The sequence below is a fragment of the Orbicella faveolata genome, unplaced genomic scaffold (genome assembly GCF_042242905.1).
Source record: "Orbicella faveolata isolate gen_17 unplaced genomic scaffold, um_ofav_v1 contig_12, whole genome shotgun sequence".
Taxonomy (NCBI): Eukaryota; Metazoa; Cnidaria; class Anthozoa; order Scleractinia; family Merulinidae; genus Orbicella; species Orbicella faveolata.
In genome coordinates, this window is record NW_028301539.1 from 32044810 (window position 1) to 32059011 (window position 14202).

At 38.3% G+C, this 14202-nt stretch overlaps 1 protein-coding gene across 1 annotated transcript in view; it reads right to left on the bottom strand.

The window, feature by feature from the left end:
- Nucleotides 1-6063, bottom strand: part of LOC110044425 (uncharacterized) — a 30197-nt gene extending 24134 nt beyond the window's left edge. Inside the window, exons 1-3 of the mRNA XM_089277562.1 lie at nucleotides 5879-6063; nucleotides 1532-1587; nucleotides 259-444 (exon numbers count right to left, since the gene is read on the bottom strand). Of these exons, the coding sequence (XP_089133688.1) occupies nucleotides 259-444; nucleotides 1532-1568 (223 nt within the window). The 5' untranslated portion in view covers nucleotides 1569-1587; nucleotides 5879-6063. The remainder of the gene's footprint in view (nucleotides 1-258; nucleotides 445-1531; nucleotides 1588-5878) is intronic.
- Between the last annotated feature and the right edge of the window lie 8139 nt (nucleotides 6064-14202).

Sequence of the window (14202 nt, forward strand, 5' to 3'; positions counted from 1 at the left end):
CAACCGCAGTGGTTTTCAATGGAGTGCTTTTAAGTGCCAAACCAAAAAACCATTTCATTTGCGAGATGTCATTAACATCTAATTTTTCCTTACAATATCACGCTTCAGGTTAAAAGATGCCAATCGGTAAGTCAATCAGTTAACAATAGTCAGTCAATCAGTCAATCATTCACTTGGGAAATAAATTAATTTACTAATGCGAAAAATTAACTAAAATAAAACCCATTTCAGGACCTCTCTTTCAGTTCTGTAGCATACCTGGAGGACATTCACACTTGCACGGCTTCACAAAACATGCCATGAAGTCTAAGTACTCCCCAGGGACAGGGCAATCGTCCACTATACACCGTCTTGTTCGTTTCATTACGCCCTGCCCTTCATCTACACTGCAGTCCGACCAGTCACTCCAAGGACCGTAAGGCTGTCCGTCCACTGCAAGGTGTCCTTTATAAGCAGGAGAAAATCATTAAGAGCTGTTTGTTAGAAAATATCAACGGGTTTCTGTTTTTTATCAGTATGAATTTGATGAAGGTAAATTAATTGCCATATCGAATTTGGGCAGTCGACGCTCGCGAAGAGTTAGCTCCGAATTGGCTTGTACAGGGTATGGAGGCCCAGGGTAGAGGTACTCCGCGAAAAATTGGGTAGGGGTGTGCGGCCCGCTTCCCAAAAACCTTATCCCATTTATGACCAAAATCTGCGTTTTTCAATACCCTATTTTTGACCTCACTCTAGATCAATACCCTGTTTTAGATCTCCCTTAAACTTAGTTTCTTAGTTCAGACCGATGTTAAAGACATTGTGAAGGACTTTTGTTGATCGGTCTTAATATCGATACTGATGAAAAAGTAGATTCTTCTAAAACAAAATGCCCAATTAATTCAAGATTACAGTGCAAAAATCAGACCCTATTAATGATCAAAATGGCTAAAACCGATACCCTATTTATGACCAAAAAGGCTGAAAAACCATACCCTTTGGGGCTGCACATACCTATATAGGCCGTATAAGGGAGTACCCCCTTCCCCACCCTCGGGTATTGAGCCCTTTTAGGGGTTTTCGGGATATGTGATATTAAGGTAAAAAAAAATTACCGGGATGCTTGATATTTGGGGAAAAAATTAATGGGATATAGGATATTAAAATCAGATTAAACGAAATATAGAGAGGGGAAAACGTTAATTTTTTTCAATTGGCAGCCCGAGTCAACCTATCACGCACGGATATCGAGAGCGAATAATCTAATTGTTTTAATATAAATTTACTAGTCGTTGGAAACTTTATCTACGTCCTCTTCACAGACACTTCGAAAACGCAAAGAAATGGCCATCATTTTGTTAACAAGCGCACACTGCTCGGCTACTCACTATCTACAACAGAATAGATAGTGAGTAGCGTAGCCAATCAGAGAACGGCATACATGATAGAACGGGAGTAGATTTATACTAATAATTTTTATTAATGAGCTCAGTTTTCAGAATGTGAGAACAACTACTTTTAACAGTTAAATGCTCTATGCAAACGCTCTTACCTGATATTGCCAGTATAACGATGTAAATCAACAACATGACTTACAAGAGTCTGATTCTAAAAAAGAAAATTTAGATCTGTTAAAAGACATAAAATACAGTGGTCAGTAAATGTCTTTAAATGATCGTGGAAGTATTTAATAATGAGTGGCCGTATGTAGAGGGTGTGGTGAGGTTGATTGATAGCTGAAGATTGGTCAAGATTTAAATTGTCAACTGAGATTGGAAGGGGCGCGGCTCGGAGGGCCGAAAAGGAACTGGTTGAGAGTGAAGTGGCCTAGGGGGAATTGAGTGGGGACTGGGGTGTCCCCCCTTCCTCTACTACCTCTCCCCTCTCTTCTATCCTCTTTCTTCCCGCTTTCTCTTCACCCCATCCTTGACTAGAAAGCCTATTCACAGCATGTAGTTACTATTTGTTTACGACATCTCCCCGCCTCTCTCCCCCCCCCCCCTCTCTCTCTCTCTCTCCCCTCCTCTATCTTCTATCCTTTCTCTTCTATCCTCTTTCTTCCCGCTTTCTCTTCACCCCATCCTTGACTAGAAAGCCTGTTCACAGCATGTAGTTACTATTTGTTTACGACATCTCCCCGCCTCTCCCCCCCCCCTCTCTCTCTCTCTCTCCCCTCCTCTATCTTCTATCCTTTCTCTTCTGTCCTCTTTCTTCCCGCTTTCACCCCATTTCGTGTAGAAAATTGCACGAACATAACAGTCACAGTTTTTTGTTACTCTTTATGCGAATTGCTGTACTAATTATTATTATTATAATTTCAACTCGTGCGGTATATTTGATTCAATAACGTCATTTACTCCAATTCTCAACCAAGACTTGGAACAAGGAAAATTAATGGCTGCCGTAAATTCTCGGAAATTAGGGTTCAAAAAACGCGACTATAAGGTTCGTAATAGATTGCTATTTGGCAAGATAGCTAGGAAAGACCTATTGTGTACGAAAATGTAAAAAAAAAAATTGATATAGAAAATTTGATCATGGGGGCACTTTAAGAAATATAACTGAAACATGCTTATGACTGGTCCATCCTGGCAGTACTCCATACATTCCTGATCATTTCCTCTAGTCGCTGTCTTACTGGGATGTTTATGTCTGTTCTCAAATTTATGGTTGAGACGTTTGTGCTTCGGAAATATCAATTTCAGTTATTTCGGATACGCAGTAGCTTTTTTCTGATATCTAATGTTCATGCTGCCGGTATGTCGGCTATACCGCTGAGTCGCCTCAACTTGGAATGGTCACGCAATCCTGTTACTATTTGAGTGTGGAACATTTGTTTGTGAATTTCACAGAAAACCTTCACACCTGATCCTCCATAAAAAGTCATAAAAGCCTTTTTGACCAGCTATAACCGTCTGAAAAAATGCATTTTATTGAAAACTAACTGATAACTCTGCCGCTCTACTTGTGCAACACACTTGTGCTGGGAACTTGAAAGTTGAAACTTTGTACCACGTGCCGCGAAATCCATTGGTTCCGATTCCACTCTTCTCGTATTTGACCAATTTGAAAGTTGAACGTTGAAAATCACTGACAAAGAGATAGATCAGGAAGGAAACCCACTGAACTTCGCTGAAATGTTCCCGACTCGTTAATACTTGATGGAGAGCTAGTGTTTTCCTTGACCGTTCTCAGTGATCCGCCATTTTGGATGGGCGTTAGCCTCAGGCACATCAGGCTGTACTCTTGACCTAACAATATTTCACCTTTTTATTACGTTATTTGCTGTTTCTGCCTGGCAGAACTAAATTATATCAGATTGTATCAACATTTTGTCTGGTTTTTCTCATCTTTTTTTGGAAATTCTAAAATCTGAACGAGTTTAACGGAAGGTTAATCAAGCCGGTCCTTTCGATGAAATTCGTCCAATGACTTTATGTAATAAACTGAGTACTTACGGTTTGAGCCGTCAGGTGTCCTTTTTTTTTGTCGTCTTTATCTCTCTGTCTTTAAATTCTCTACCTCTAAGCCTCTACCATGTCATTTCATGTCGTTTTAATTCGGCCTCTTATTTCTGATGCACTACACATCGAAGTAACTGATGTTGGTTTGCGTAACGTTATAAAAGGAAACATGCGCCAGCTCAAATACGGTGAACTTGTAAATTGATAATTAATTGGTCATGATATCCCTAACGAAACTACGCGACTAAGATCGACGGGGAGCATGTCTTATCATTCACCTCAGGCAAGTTCATTTTTCAACCTCAACACTCTTATTTCTGATAAACTGACTTAACCAAAATAAGGCGAAAAGTGCGAAATATGCTTCACCTTGAGGTAAGCTCTTACATACGCTTTCGTTATAATCATTCTTTTTTGTTGGAATTATTGATTGCTTTGTTTATATCTGTGGATTTAAAAATGCATCTATAATGTTGTGACGTGTCACAGGTTGTGATTGTTACGCAAAGCTAGTTTGTTTCGCCGGGCATTGGGAGGGGCCTCTCTCGACCCAGTCTTCTAAATGAACCCCTTTGTTTGTTTTGCAGTCAGTTTTAGCTTCACGTTGATTAATTTCCATTAAGGGCTGGTTTTACAAGCAGACCTTTCAACCTTATAAAGCAAACTTTGCGTTCGTAATTGGCCCAGCTTGGGTCATGATTTATACATGTAAACAGTTTTTGTGTGTCAGTCAATAAACTATCATAACTGACAAATCTATTATATGAAGATACGACTCATGTCGTAACGGTAATGTGTTAAAAACTTTTAAAATTCCATTTCCTTCCGTTTCTTTCCGTTTCAATTGTAGTGGTTTTATGGAAATGACTCACCCTCTGTTAACAAAACAACAACTTTTGAACCGTAAAATCATGTAATAACCTTTTATGTTAATGAGTGTTGATTTATCGAGTGTTTCCCTTTTAGATCATTCTTAATTGCATCTGGTCCAAATACTGGTAAAGTCCATTGCGTCTTTAAAATGATAATGCATAAAAAAACCATTATTTTCAATAAACGAACGCAACTTGAACAACGTCGAATTAAATTTCTAACTAACTTCGAAGTTCAGTCGATTCGATGCCCTGTCACCTTGTTACTGTTGTCCGATCCGATGACTAATCGTCAATTAATTTTGTCCAAACCTAGCTTAGTGGAATCATATACCAGCCTTTCTTGAAATAAAACTGTGGAATCATTAGTTTGTAGAATGATCTCCCTTGAATCCCTGCTCTTTGCGCTTCCATCATAAATTATATCCCGCGTAAAAAAGTTGCATAATTATCTTGTTTCCATAATTGACAAACTTCTGAACAATAGGCCAATAATAGGCCTATAAGAACAATGAATCTCATTTTGAATTTTTGCGCATCGCTGAGTCTTGCTCCATGTAGTTTTCAACAAAATTACAACCAACAGTTTTGTCAACATTAAAGATTCCTATACCAGTTAACGATCAAGTCTTGAATACTTTCCATTTAAATACTATGGAATACCATATTTTCGGTTAATACGCGTTTTATAGACCGATGACCACCTAATTTCTCCTAAAAATATCGATAATTTGTCAAGCATGCAGGTGATGAGAACTGAAGTAAATCGTCAACCAAGAACAGAAAACTAACATAAAAAGACGTCTCTGTGGCAATCAGACAACGGAGTTAATATTTTGAGTTGGAGTGAAAGAAGCGTGGCGGAGTCATTTTCCAGAGAGACTAAATTTTAGCAAACGTCCCATAAAAAGGTATCAAAATTAACGTAAGGGTTTCATATGTTTGTAATGCGACAATGGGAAAATCAAAACAAGCCGCTAATAGTTCAGCTCAGAATTTTTTTCAGTAAACGTTTTGATGGTTTTAAACAGTACTAAATGAACGTATTATAAACAAAAATAAAATCTTGGACGTGAGTAACAACACAATGTATATCAAACAACGGGAAAAGTTAATTCATGCAGTCTTTGCTTGGCCGCCAAAATTAGCGGGAAACAAGAACGGTTTAAAAGTTTTGCAAAAATTGTCGACATCTATCTAAACAGAACAAAATATCTCGAACTTTTATCCAGGAGAATTTTCTTCGAATCAATATCAGCGGGAGCAAAGATTAAGAAAACTGAAACTCTTTTAAGTGGAAAAGAAAAAATACTAAGCAACGGCTCAAAATTACGAGCCAATGATTATTTAGGGACTAAACTTAACCCTTGCTGCGAAGGTCAACAAAAATACTGAATAAAATCTAGCTATCTAGCAAAAATTCAAGTTGCGTCTTTGCCTCCTTGAAGTAGCTTTTATAAATTAGCGAATTATAGGATGAGAAGACAAACTGAGTGAAGATTAATGCAGAGCACACTGATTTGATGATTTGACATTTTTGCACCTAGCAAACAATGGGCTTACCTCAGAGTAAAATAAGTTGAGATGTTAGTTTCTTCCAAGTTTGCAAAATGCAAAGCAGTAAAACTAACCCAACGGAAAGAAAAAAAATTCCGCACCACTCTAAGAACAAGTGTTTTCTCTACTGAGCTTCGCGCCTTCTGACTCCAACGAATTATGATCAGGTTGGTATCAATGAAAGGGCTCCATGTAAGCTGTGTTTATTGATCCAAAGAATTAAAGTCAGTCATGCGAACGGAAACATACATACATATATACAAAAGTGCTTCGAACGTTCTCGAGCTTCTTTCGGACTATGATTTTCTGATGTAAGTTTAGTTGAGATAACAAGTCGGGTTTAACATTCCCAAAGTGATTATAACTGAGAAAAGCATAAGAATTCAAGTGGCAGCATTTGTTTAGTGTATATTCCGAACTCTCTTTTTGGCGGACTCAGCTGGTGTGAAACATGTTTATTGTCTGAAATTCAGTTGTCTCAAACAAAGAGGTTGGTTTATTATAGATTGTAGATTATAATAAGTTGAAAAGTCCATCCGAGTACAAGAAACTTGTTAACAAAAATTCTAGAAATGCAGCCGAAAAATCTTGCGGTTATTTTGATAGGAGAGTCATCGATATTGGAAAATTGTTTGAATTCGAAATAGCTGAGACGGGAAAACAAGAATGAATTCAATTTATTCGCTCCTGTTTGCACGCATGACTAGACATGCAACTGTTTTTTTAAAAAAAAAAGAAAAGGAAGGGAGTGCAACAGCACAATGCAAATAATGCCTTATTGTTTTGAAAACAGAACATTCAAATTTGAAATTCAATGGTGTGCCTGTAAACTGCGAACATGGCGCGCGCGCCAAATTCTCCATGTGCATATAATTTTCCGCAGGAGCCATAATCGGGGACGGAGACCGTAAGCCTTGGGATCCGCGCGCACCTGTGATATGGGACAATTTTTCTATTTTTAGAACAAATTGCGCCATCCTTACGTCATATATCCGCGCGGATCCGCGCACGTGTCGGGGGCTCTCGCGTGGATGTTGTCACGTTGAGTGATCAAATGGTGAGAGCTGCGAGATTCTCTTGCAGATTTTTCGTAGCGATGGCAGGGAATAAGGCAGGGAATAAGAACCAGGACTCTTATATGTAGTTTTATGCTCTGAGCTAATGGAAAAGGTGAGTTTTTATTTTTTTTTTTCGCGCTGTGAATGAATAATATCTGCTCGCGCTAGTTGTACGCGTAAGTTTTTCGTTTGTTCTGTGAAGAAAAGTTATGTAAGAAAACTCTTTACTCTGGTATCGAGTTGATTTGTGAGTTTCCCAAAAAATGCTTAATCATCACCAAACCCTGTTTTTGATAGTTTCTTATGGTTTCTGTTTGTTTGGCGAGTTTGCAAAAGTGTTTGAAAGGAAAGTCTGACGCGTACATTCAGTAACTCATTTGCATAGTGCAGCGCGCGCTCTTTCAAGTCCGAGTCGGTATTTTCAATTGTCAACAAACCTTGACAAAGATTTATTTCGTGGTCTTTTGTGCCGAGATGCTGCAACAGTTTTCACGAACGCCAAAAGGCTACTAATATCATGTGTGTTTCTATAACATAGTGAAATTTTACGCGGCGAAAATAAAAGAAACAAGGAGTTTTGATAACTCAACCAAAAAAAAATCAAAATCGTTATTCGAGTTGATTAAAGAAAGCGTCGTCGTAATTTTGCTGATTATTTCTGCTGTATTCACATATTTTCAGCTAAGCTTTTAACATGTTCTCAAATATTTATCAACCTTAAACATATTTAAAAACTAGAGATATTATATGAGTTCGATGTACGTTTTCACAAAAGTGGGGAAGTCCAATTTGTCATGTTTTACTGACTGTACAAAACACGCATCGGCGGGCGCTCTTATTCATCGACAACAGACAATTATTTTTACACAAACAAAACTGAGCAGCATCTACAGACATAAACTTTCTTGTCGCTTATTGGGCCTTGATAAAACATCAAGCGTTGCTTACAATTCAGGCGAAACTCAAACTTGCAATTATTTTTTTTTTGTTTTACTTTTCGGTCGAGATAGACTCTGGCGAAATCCTCGCAAGCCTGTGGCAAGAGGAGGGAAACTTTGGAGTCCTGAAACGCTGCTATATCCAAATATACCCAACTAGTTTTTTGCTGTGGTTTGGAAGAGTTGTTAATCTTCAAGATATGTGAAACTTAGAGTGGAGTGATGTGCAGCTCATGTAAAAGAAGCATCCGTCGGAACACAACTTGGTCAGCGATATCATATCTAAGCTTAAAGCGGAACATACCTAAATTCGATACTTCACTCAAACTAGAGCAGCTTACGACGAAAATACTTAAGCAAAATTCCAACGGATGTAAACGCGTTGAGTTGTGGGCCAAAAACATGACAAAATTTCGGGAATTTCGGACGCCATTTCCCCCGCGCGACATCCGCAAAAATCCTCGCAGCATGTACGCGCGTGTGCATCAGGCGATGGCGCAATTTGTTCTAAAAATAGAATTATTGTCCCATATCATGGGTACAACCCCAATACTAGAAATGGCGCGCGCTTACGGTCTCCGTCCCCGATTATGGCTCCTGTTTTCCGTCAATTTTTTTCTTCTGATATACTGAAAACATTTAAAGTCTCGGTTAACTTAAATGTTCTACGACACTGGTGATACCTAACCAGAACTGAGATTTAACCAATAACAAATGTTAGAGACGGAGCCTCGCTGAAAGAGGGCCGCGAATTACGTTATGTAGTTGTGCGCGCGCTGCATACCGTAAAATTCAGATAATACCACTTGGGCTCGTTTCTCGAAAGTCCCGGATACTTTTCGGGCCGGCAAAGCCATTTTTAGTTAAACGGTATTTAAAGACAGAGAGGTGTATACGCCTGAAACTTCTTGTTTGAAGGGAACCTCTGTTCATATTAAGAATATGTGCATAAAACAGCTATGTAGTCATAAGTTTTGAGATTTTGCTACGGCTTTTCAGGTGCGAAAACTTTTTGGGACCTTCGAGAAACGGGCCCCTGGGCCGTTAAAGGTTTTTGAAGGCTTTAAAATACCTGTTTGGAGGAGCGAGCGTAATGGACCTACTGTCTCGATATTGTGGTGAGGTTAACAAAAATATTGCCTTAAAAAAAAAAATGCTTGGTTTAATATCTGGGAAAGACTGGAAAGGATGTTGTACCTGAAATCTTCGACGTGCGCACTAAAATAAGCAAAATAAAACGCTCTAAATATACAATATGAAACACGAGTCATACATGTAGTGTTACTGACCAAGTGTGATGTCAAGATGGCTACATATTGGCCAAGTTCTTGCTGTTTTTTGAACAAGGCCAGTATCCAGCCATCTTGACCGAACACGCTTGGTCAATAAAGGATTTATTACATGGAAAAACAACGCTATTTTCTTGCGGGACACAGCAGGTAATCCCGAGCGCGCAGATCAACACTATTTTCATTTTCTATTGTCTTTACCCCAATTAAACGGCCACCCAATATTTAAAAACTTTGTTATGGAAAGGGCGATGGAGATAAAAGTCTAAAATTGAAGGTGAGGAATGATAATTCAAACACACGTCTATCATGATTGTCTTGAATTGACCATTCTTCTACAATTCAACCACCGAAGCTTAATCCATTTGAAGGTTTCGCACATGGTGAAAATCAATTATATTCGCGAAGTACTTTTAACTGAATGAATACATGTCTTCGAAATTTAATTATTTTGCACCCAAAAAGCAACGCTACATTTCCCAAAATCAACCCAGTACACATTTAAACGTTGCACAAAAATATTTGAGTGTTTAAAGACGAAAGAACAATGTGGTTTTGTATGCGAGGCTCTCAAACTTGTTTCATAAAATGGTGCGTCAAATGATGATTTTAACGGAATTTGGTAATTTGCATTTTTCTTTAAAATAAAAGGATATTTTGCCAAAAAAAACTATCCAGTAGTTTTTGTCATGCCCTAGCCTATCTACCATAGAGCGAAATCAAATTTTCGACCCTTGCCAAGTTATTTTTCGTATTTATGGACAGAGACTAAAATTAACTACAAAAGGAATCCGAATTTTTTATTGGATGAGATCGGGCACCCGTGCGTATTTGTAATGAAGACTATATCTTCGCTTTCCGACGCCCATGCATAATAAAACAGCTTTACTGTTAAACTACTCCCTCTTGGCAATAAACCCGAATAAAATTCTTTTCAGGTGCGAGCTTCTGACAAGTTTCTCTTTTCTCGCAGTATATGCTGTATATTCAAAGCACACAATCGCAACATGTAATGCATTCCTTTGTGCAAAACACATTCTCATAGCTGGAATGAATTTTAATGTAGGCATATAAAGAGGTGTAAAATGACACACTCAGTTTAGCGTCGGTCGCCGTTGCATTGCAAGAACGAGAACATCTTCATCGATATGCTTTCTTCAGGCACGTTTATGTTTCCTCTTTCTCTCTTGAGTGAATTCCTTTTGAACTACAATTAGTTGTTAACTTTTCCTTGAGTTCCCCTAGCTTTTCAACTTTAGCCTTTTAGTGGTTCGATATTGCCTTCACGCTGTCTAAGTTTTGAGGTCACAATGAACATTTATTCTTAGGTGACACCGAAGACTGAATCATGATAAGTAAAGTTGATCATAAAATACCGAGTTACTAAAGTTTTATCCGCGTTATCGCCGTTCCTTTTCAAGCACGACCATTTACATTTTCTCCCAAACGATGAAAGGGGAAAACTCTCTCCTCGCTTGCAATTACTTTGACAGAAAGAGAGCATTAATTCATATTTGAAGAAAATTCCAGTCAGTTCTCTCAACCTTGCTAGTAGTCGTTTACAAGTTTCATTCCACATAGTTCAGCAACACTGCTGATCATACTTTACAACTATGCTAAGTTAGTTAGAGTCTAATCGCTTTTATTTGTTGCTTGAACCATGGTATTGTTGTTGTTTTTCCACAAACCGCGAACAGAGGCAGCAAAGGTGAATCCAAAGGAACTGTACTGGAGTGTTATGTTCAACTTTGACCATGCGTTCAAGACTAACGCTTTAATCACCAATTCAAATAATGAAGTGTGGTACGACAAGTAATGAACTCTTGTGAGGACGCTGTTGTGTTTCCTGGATGGCTTCTCATGCTGGAAACAATTCAATTGAATTTGCATCGACAAGAACAAAGAAGTTGAAGCCTACGACTCCGGGAACGAAGACGAGCAGCGACAACTGTCTAACATCATTGATGGCAAAGAAATCCACTTTAACCAGACAACCAGTCGAGTTCCCCTTCACCCGCTGATCCAGTCCACTGCAGCGGTGAGCACTGGCCACATCTACAATTTCCACAACTGTAATGTGGTGATAAACCAAGGACATGCCGGGCAGGCTAACGCTTCGTGCACAACAAGGCCGTAATGTATAATTTTTCCACAACCATACTCCTTGCCAGCTCTGAAGTTTTTTAACTTTGTGCATTTTCTCTTGACTTCCATTTAGGCAAGATTTCTTAGACCATAAAGTAAATTTTTAGTGATAATTTCATTTCAAAACAAACTGTCAAAACTTTATATGGCCTCGTGCAAAATGTTAGTTTCAGCTCATTTCAACGGGCGCCGTCGTCATTTCATTCATCAGTTCATGACGAATTAGAGCCAATCATTGAAGAAAGATTTGACAGTTGCCTTAATTTTGAAACATTATGAACAAGCACGAAGGATTCGAAAGGTATTTTTTGAGAAGAAACTCAGAAAATTACGAACTTACTTAAGCAATAATGTATGCTTGAAACTAAAACTATATTCTGCTATATTCTTCTTAATGTTCTCGGTTTTCGAAAGAATAAACCAGTAAAAAAGGTTACGGCTGTGAGCGTAATTTGTCACCCACGATATTAAAAGGTAATCAAACGGTTTTCTCGTGAAATTAGAAATAATTTCCTAATTTCACTCGTCACCATTTGATTACACATACATACATCTCAATAACATCATTTATATTTATAAGTACCTGGAAAAATTCTCTCTTGTATTATGTGTTTCACAGGAACTTTGAAAGGAAAACCAATTGATAAGTAGTAGCGTTCTACTTTTTTTTTGAGATAAATTGTTCATTTGTTGCTAAGTATGTCAGACTGAATTGATTATTTGTCTCGTTACGTTTGTATTAGAAGTCGAAGTAACTGATTGCGTCAGTCATGTTGGGTTTAATATTTAGTTCATCAATTTCATTTTCACGGGTGCTCTATTGGCGTACTTTCTCGAGTTTTGCAAGTATCATATACACAAGGCATCATCCGCGAGAGAGGTTTTGACTAAGAAAACTTACCGACTGGTGAACAAGTCTTTAATTCAACAAACGGCTGTTATTTCAATTCGGTTAAAGTCAACCATTTTGACTGAAAAATAAGTACATTATCATTAGTTGCGCTTTTTCTTCCTTTTCATTGGCCGAAAGCCCACCACATGACCTGCAAATAACTACCCACAAATAATGGTCTACTTATGCATAGCATTGTCTAAATGAGTTTTGCGGCAAATAATGTTCTGCTCATGCGTAATTGTAACCACGTTCCTGAGCTGGTCAAGAGTTTTTTAAATATGAAAATAAACTTGGTGATCGAACGATAAAACAATTATTGAAATCGCTTATCGCAAACTCAGATTTGTCAGTGTCTTGCAGATCAATTATTTGCCACTGTTAAATCACGACATTTTGCTCAAGCTCGTCCAATAATTGTTTTAAAATTATTTTCTTTTTCCACGGACGTTTTGCGTCATCTGTTGGTGTCTTAACTTTCAAAGTAACGGAGTCAAAAGAGAAGGTGTTGCTATAACATAGCGTTGTCGGTCCTCAGGAAAATTGAAAAGCAAGATCAGAGTAGGGAAACGATAGATACAACCGTTTTAATACAAAATATCTTACAACCTTTTTTTTTTCTATTTTCAGTGACAGCACGCAGCTCCACATAATGAAGTAGAAAATACCATTATGGGAAAGAAATTTTAAAGATGAGAGCTCTCGTAGTTAATAGTGGGCACAGCGTGGAAAAGCAATTTATTGCACACACAAAAAATGTAGCTTTGCAGTCACTTAAATAAAGTGTGGGGAAATATTGGTTTGTCGTTCTTGTTCTCTTTATTCTCTTTAGTCCTCTCAAGAAAAGTGCTGGTTTGATGAGATGGCAATGATCCATGGGCTTACTTTTAGTTGAAACTGTTTTGGGGAGTCCTCTTGTCAGTAAAATTTATCTCAGCCATTTGCATGAAGAATGAAGATGTCCGAAGCTTGATTGGATATGTTTACAACTCAACGAGTCAGTACTGAGAAAAAAATCATTTGTAATTGCCTTGCGGAACGGTATTTTAGTGATTGCTTGTGTAACTAACTGCAGTGAACGGGCTTTCTCTTCTCCCTCTCCCGAGGGGCGTCAATTTATAAAAAAGTGAAAGGGAATACAATGCGACAATACAATTCAACACCGGTTAATTGTGAAAGGTCGGCGGAAATTTTCGCATGGAAGCTAACGATGGAGCCATCTTTAGTACCCATAGCAGTGCCATGCCATGGCATTTTGGCATTTTGCAAAAATGATACATTACCAAGTGATAATGGTACATTTCAAAGCATATGACATGGTTTTCCTCCAGCACGATTTGTTAAGTTTCTTTCCAACGTCAGCAGCTTCTTGGAAGAGCACAATGTTATTCGTAATATTTTTCACCCACGCAATTACTAACAGTGTCAGAAGAACCCAGTTTTCTATTTTATTCGTGCGAAAATTGAACACCAGATTGGGCAGGAAGATCTTACCCCACCCACCTGTTTTCTTGCAGCCATGTTTTTTTGTTTTTTGTTTTGTCTCATTTCGCTCGTCGATTCGGGGCACGTGCAATCCTCAGAAGTGTCCTTTGCACAATCGATATCCAAGATGATCAACAATACCTCATTGTAGGAATTCAATGCCTTATGAAGTGAATGTGAATTTTGGTTGACGAAAATGATCAAGAGAAGGGTGAATTTCCCCGAAAAAAAAAAGAAGAAATAGAAGAATTTTAACAGGGTGAACATAGGATACAGTGTTCCTTTCCCTCCAAAACGCAAGCAACCTTTAACGCCGCCATGCTCACGCTCGTTCCAGGCTTTTTTGCCCACCGTGCCGCCTCATAATGAAGTCGAGGATTTGATGCAGGAAAAATGAGTTTCCTGTGCTAATTGAACTGAAAAAGGCTACGTATGTACAGTCTTTTGAATCTGAAGATAATGAGATGAATTTTCCTAGCACTAGGAAAAGATCAGCGAAACGAATTGTGAGAACAAGTAGTCG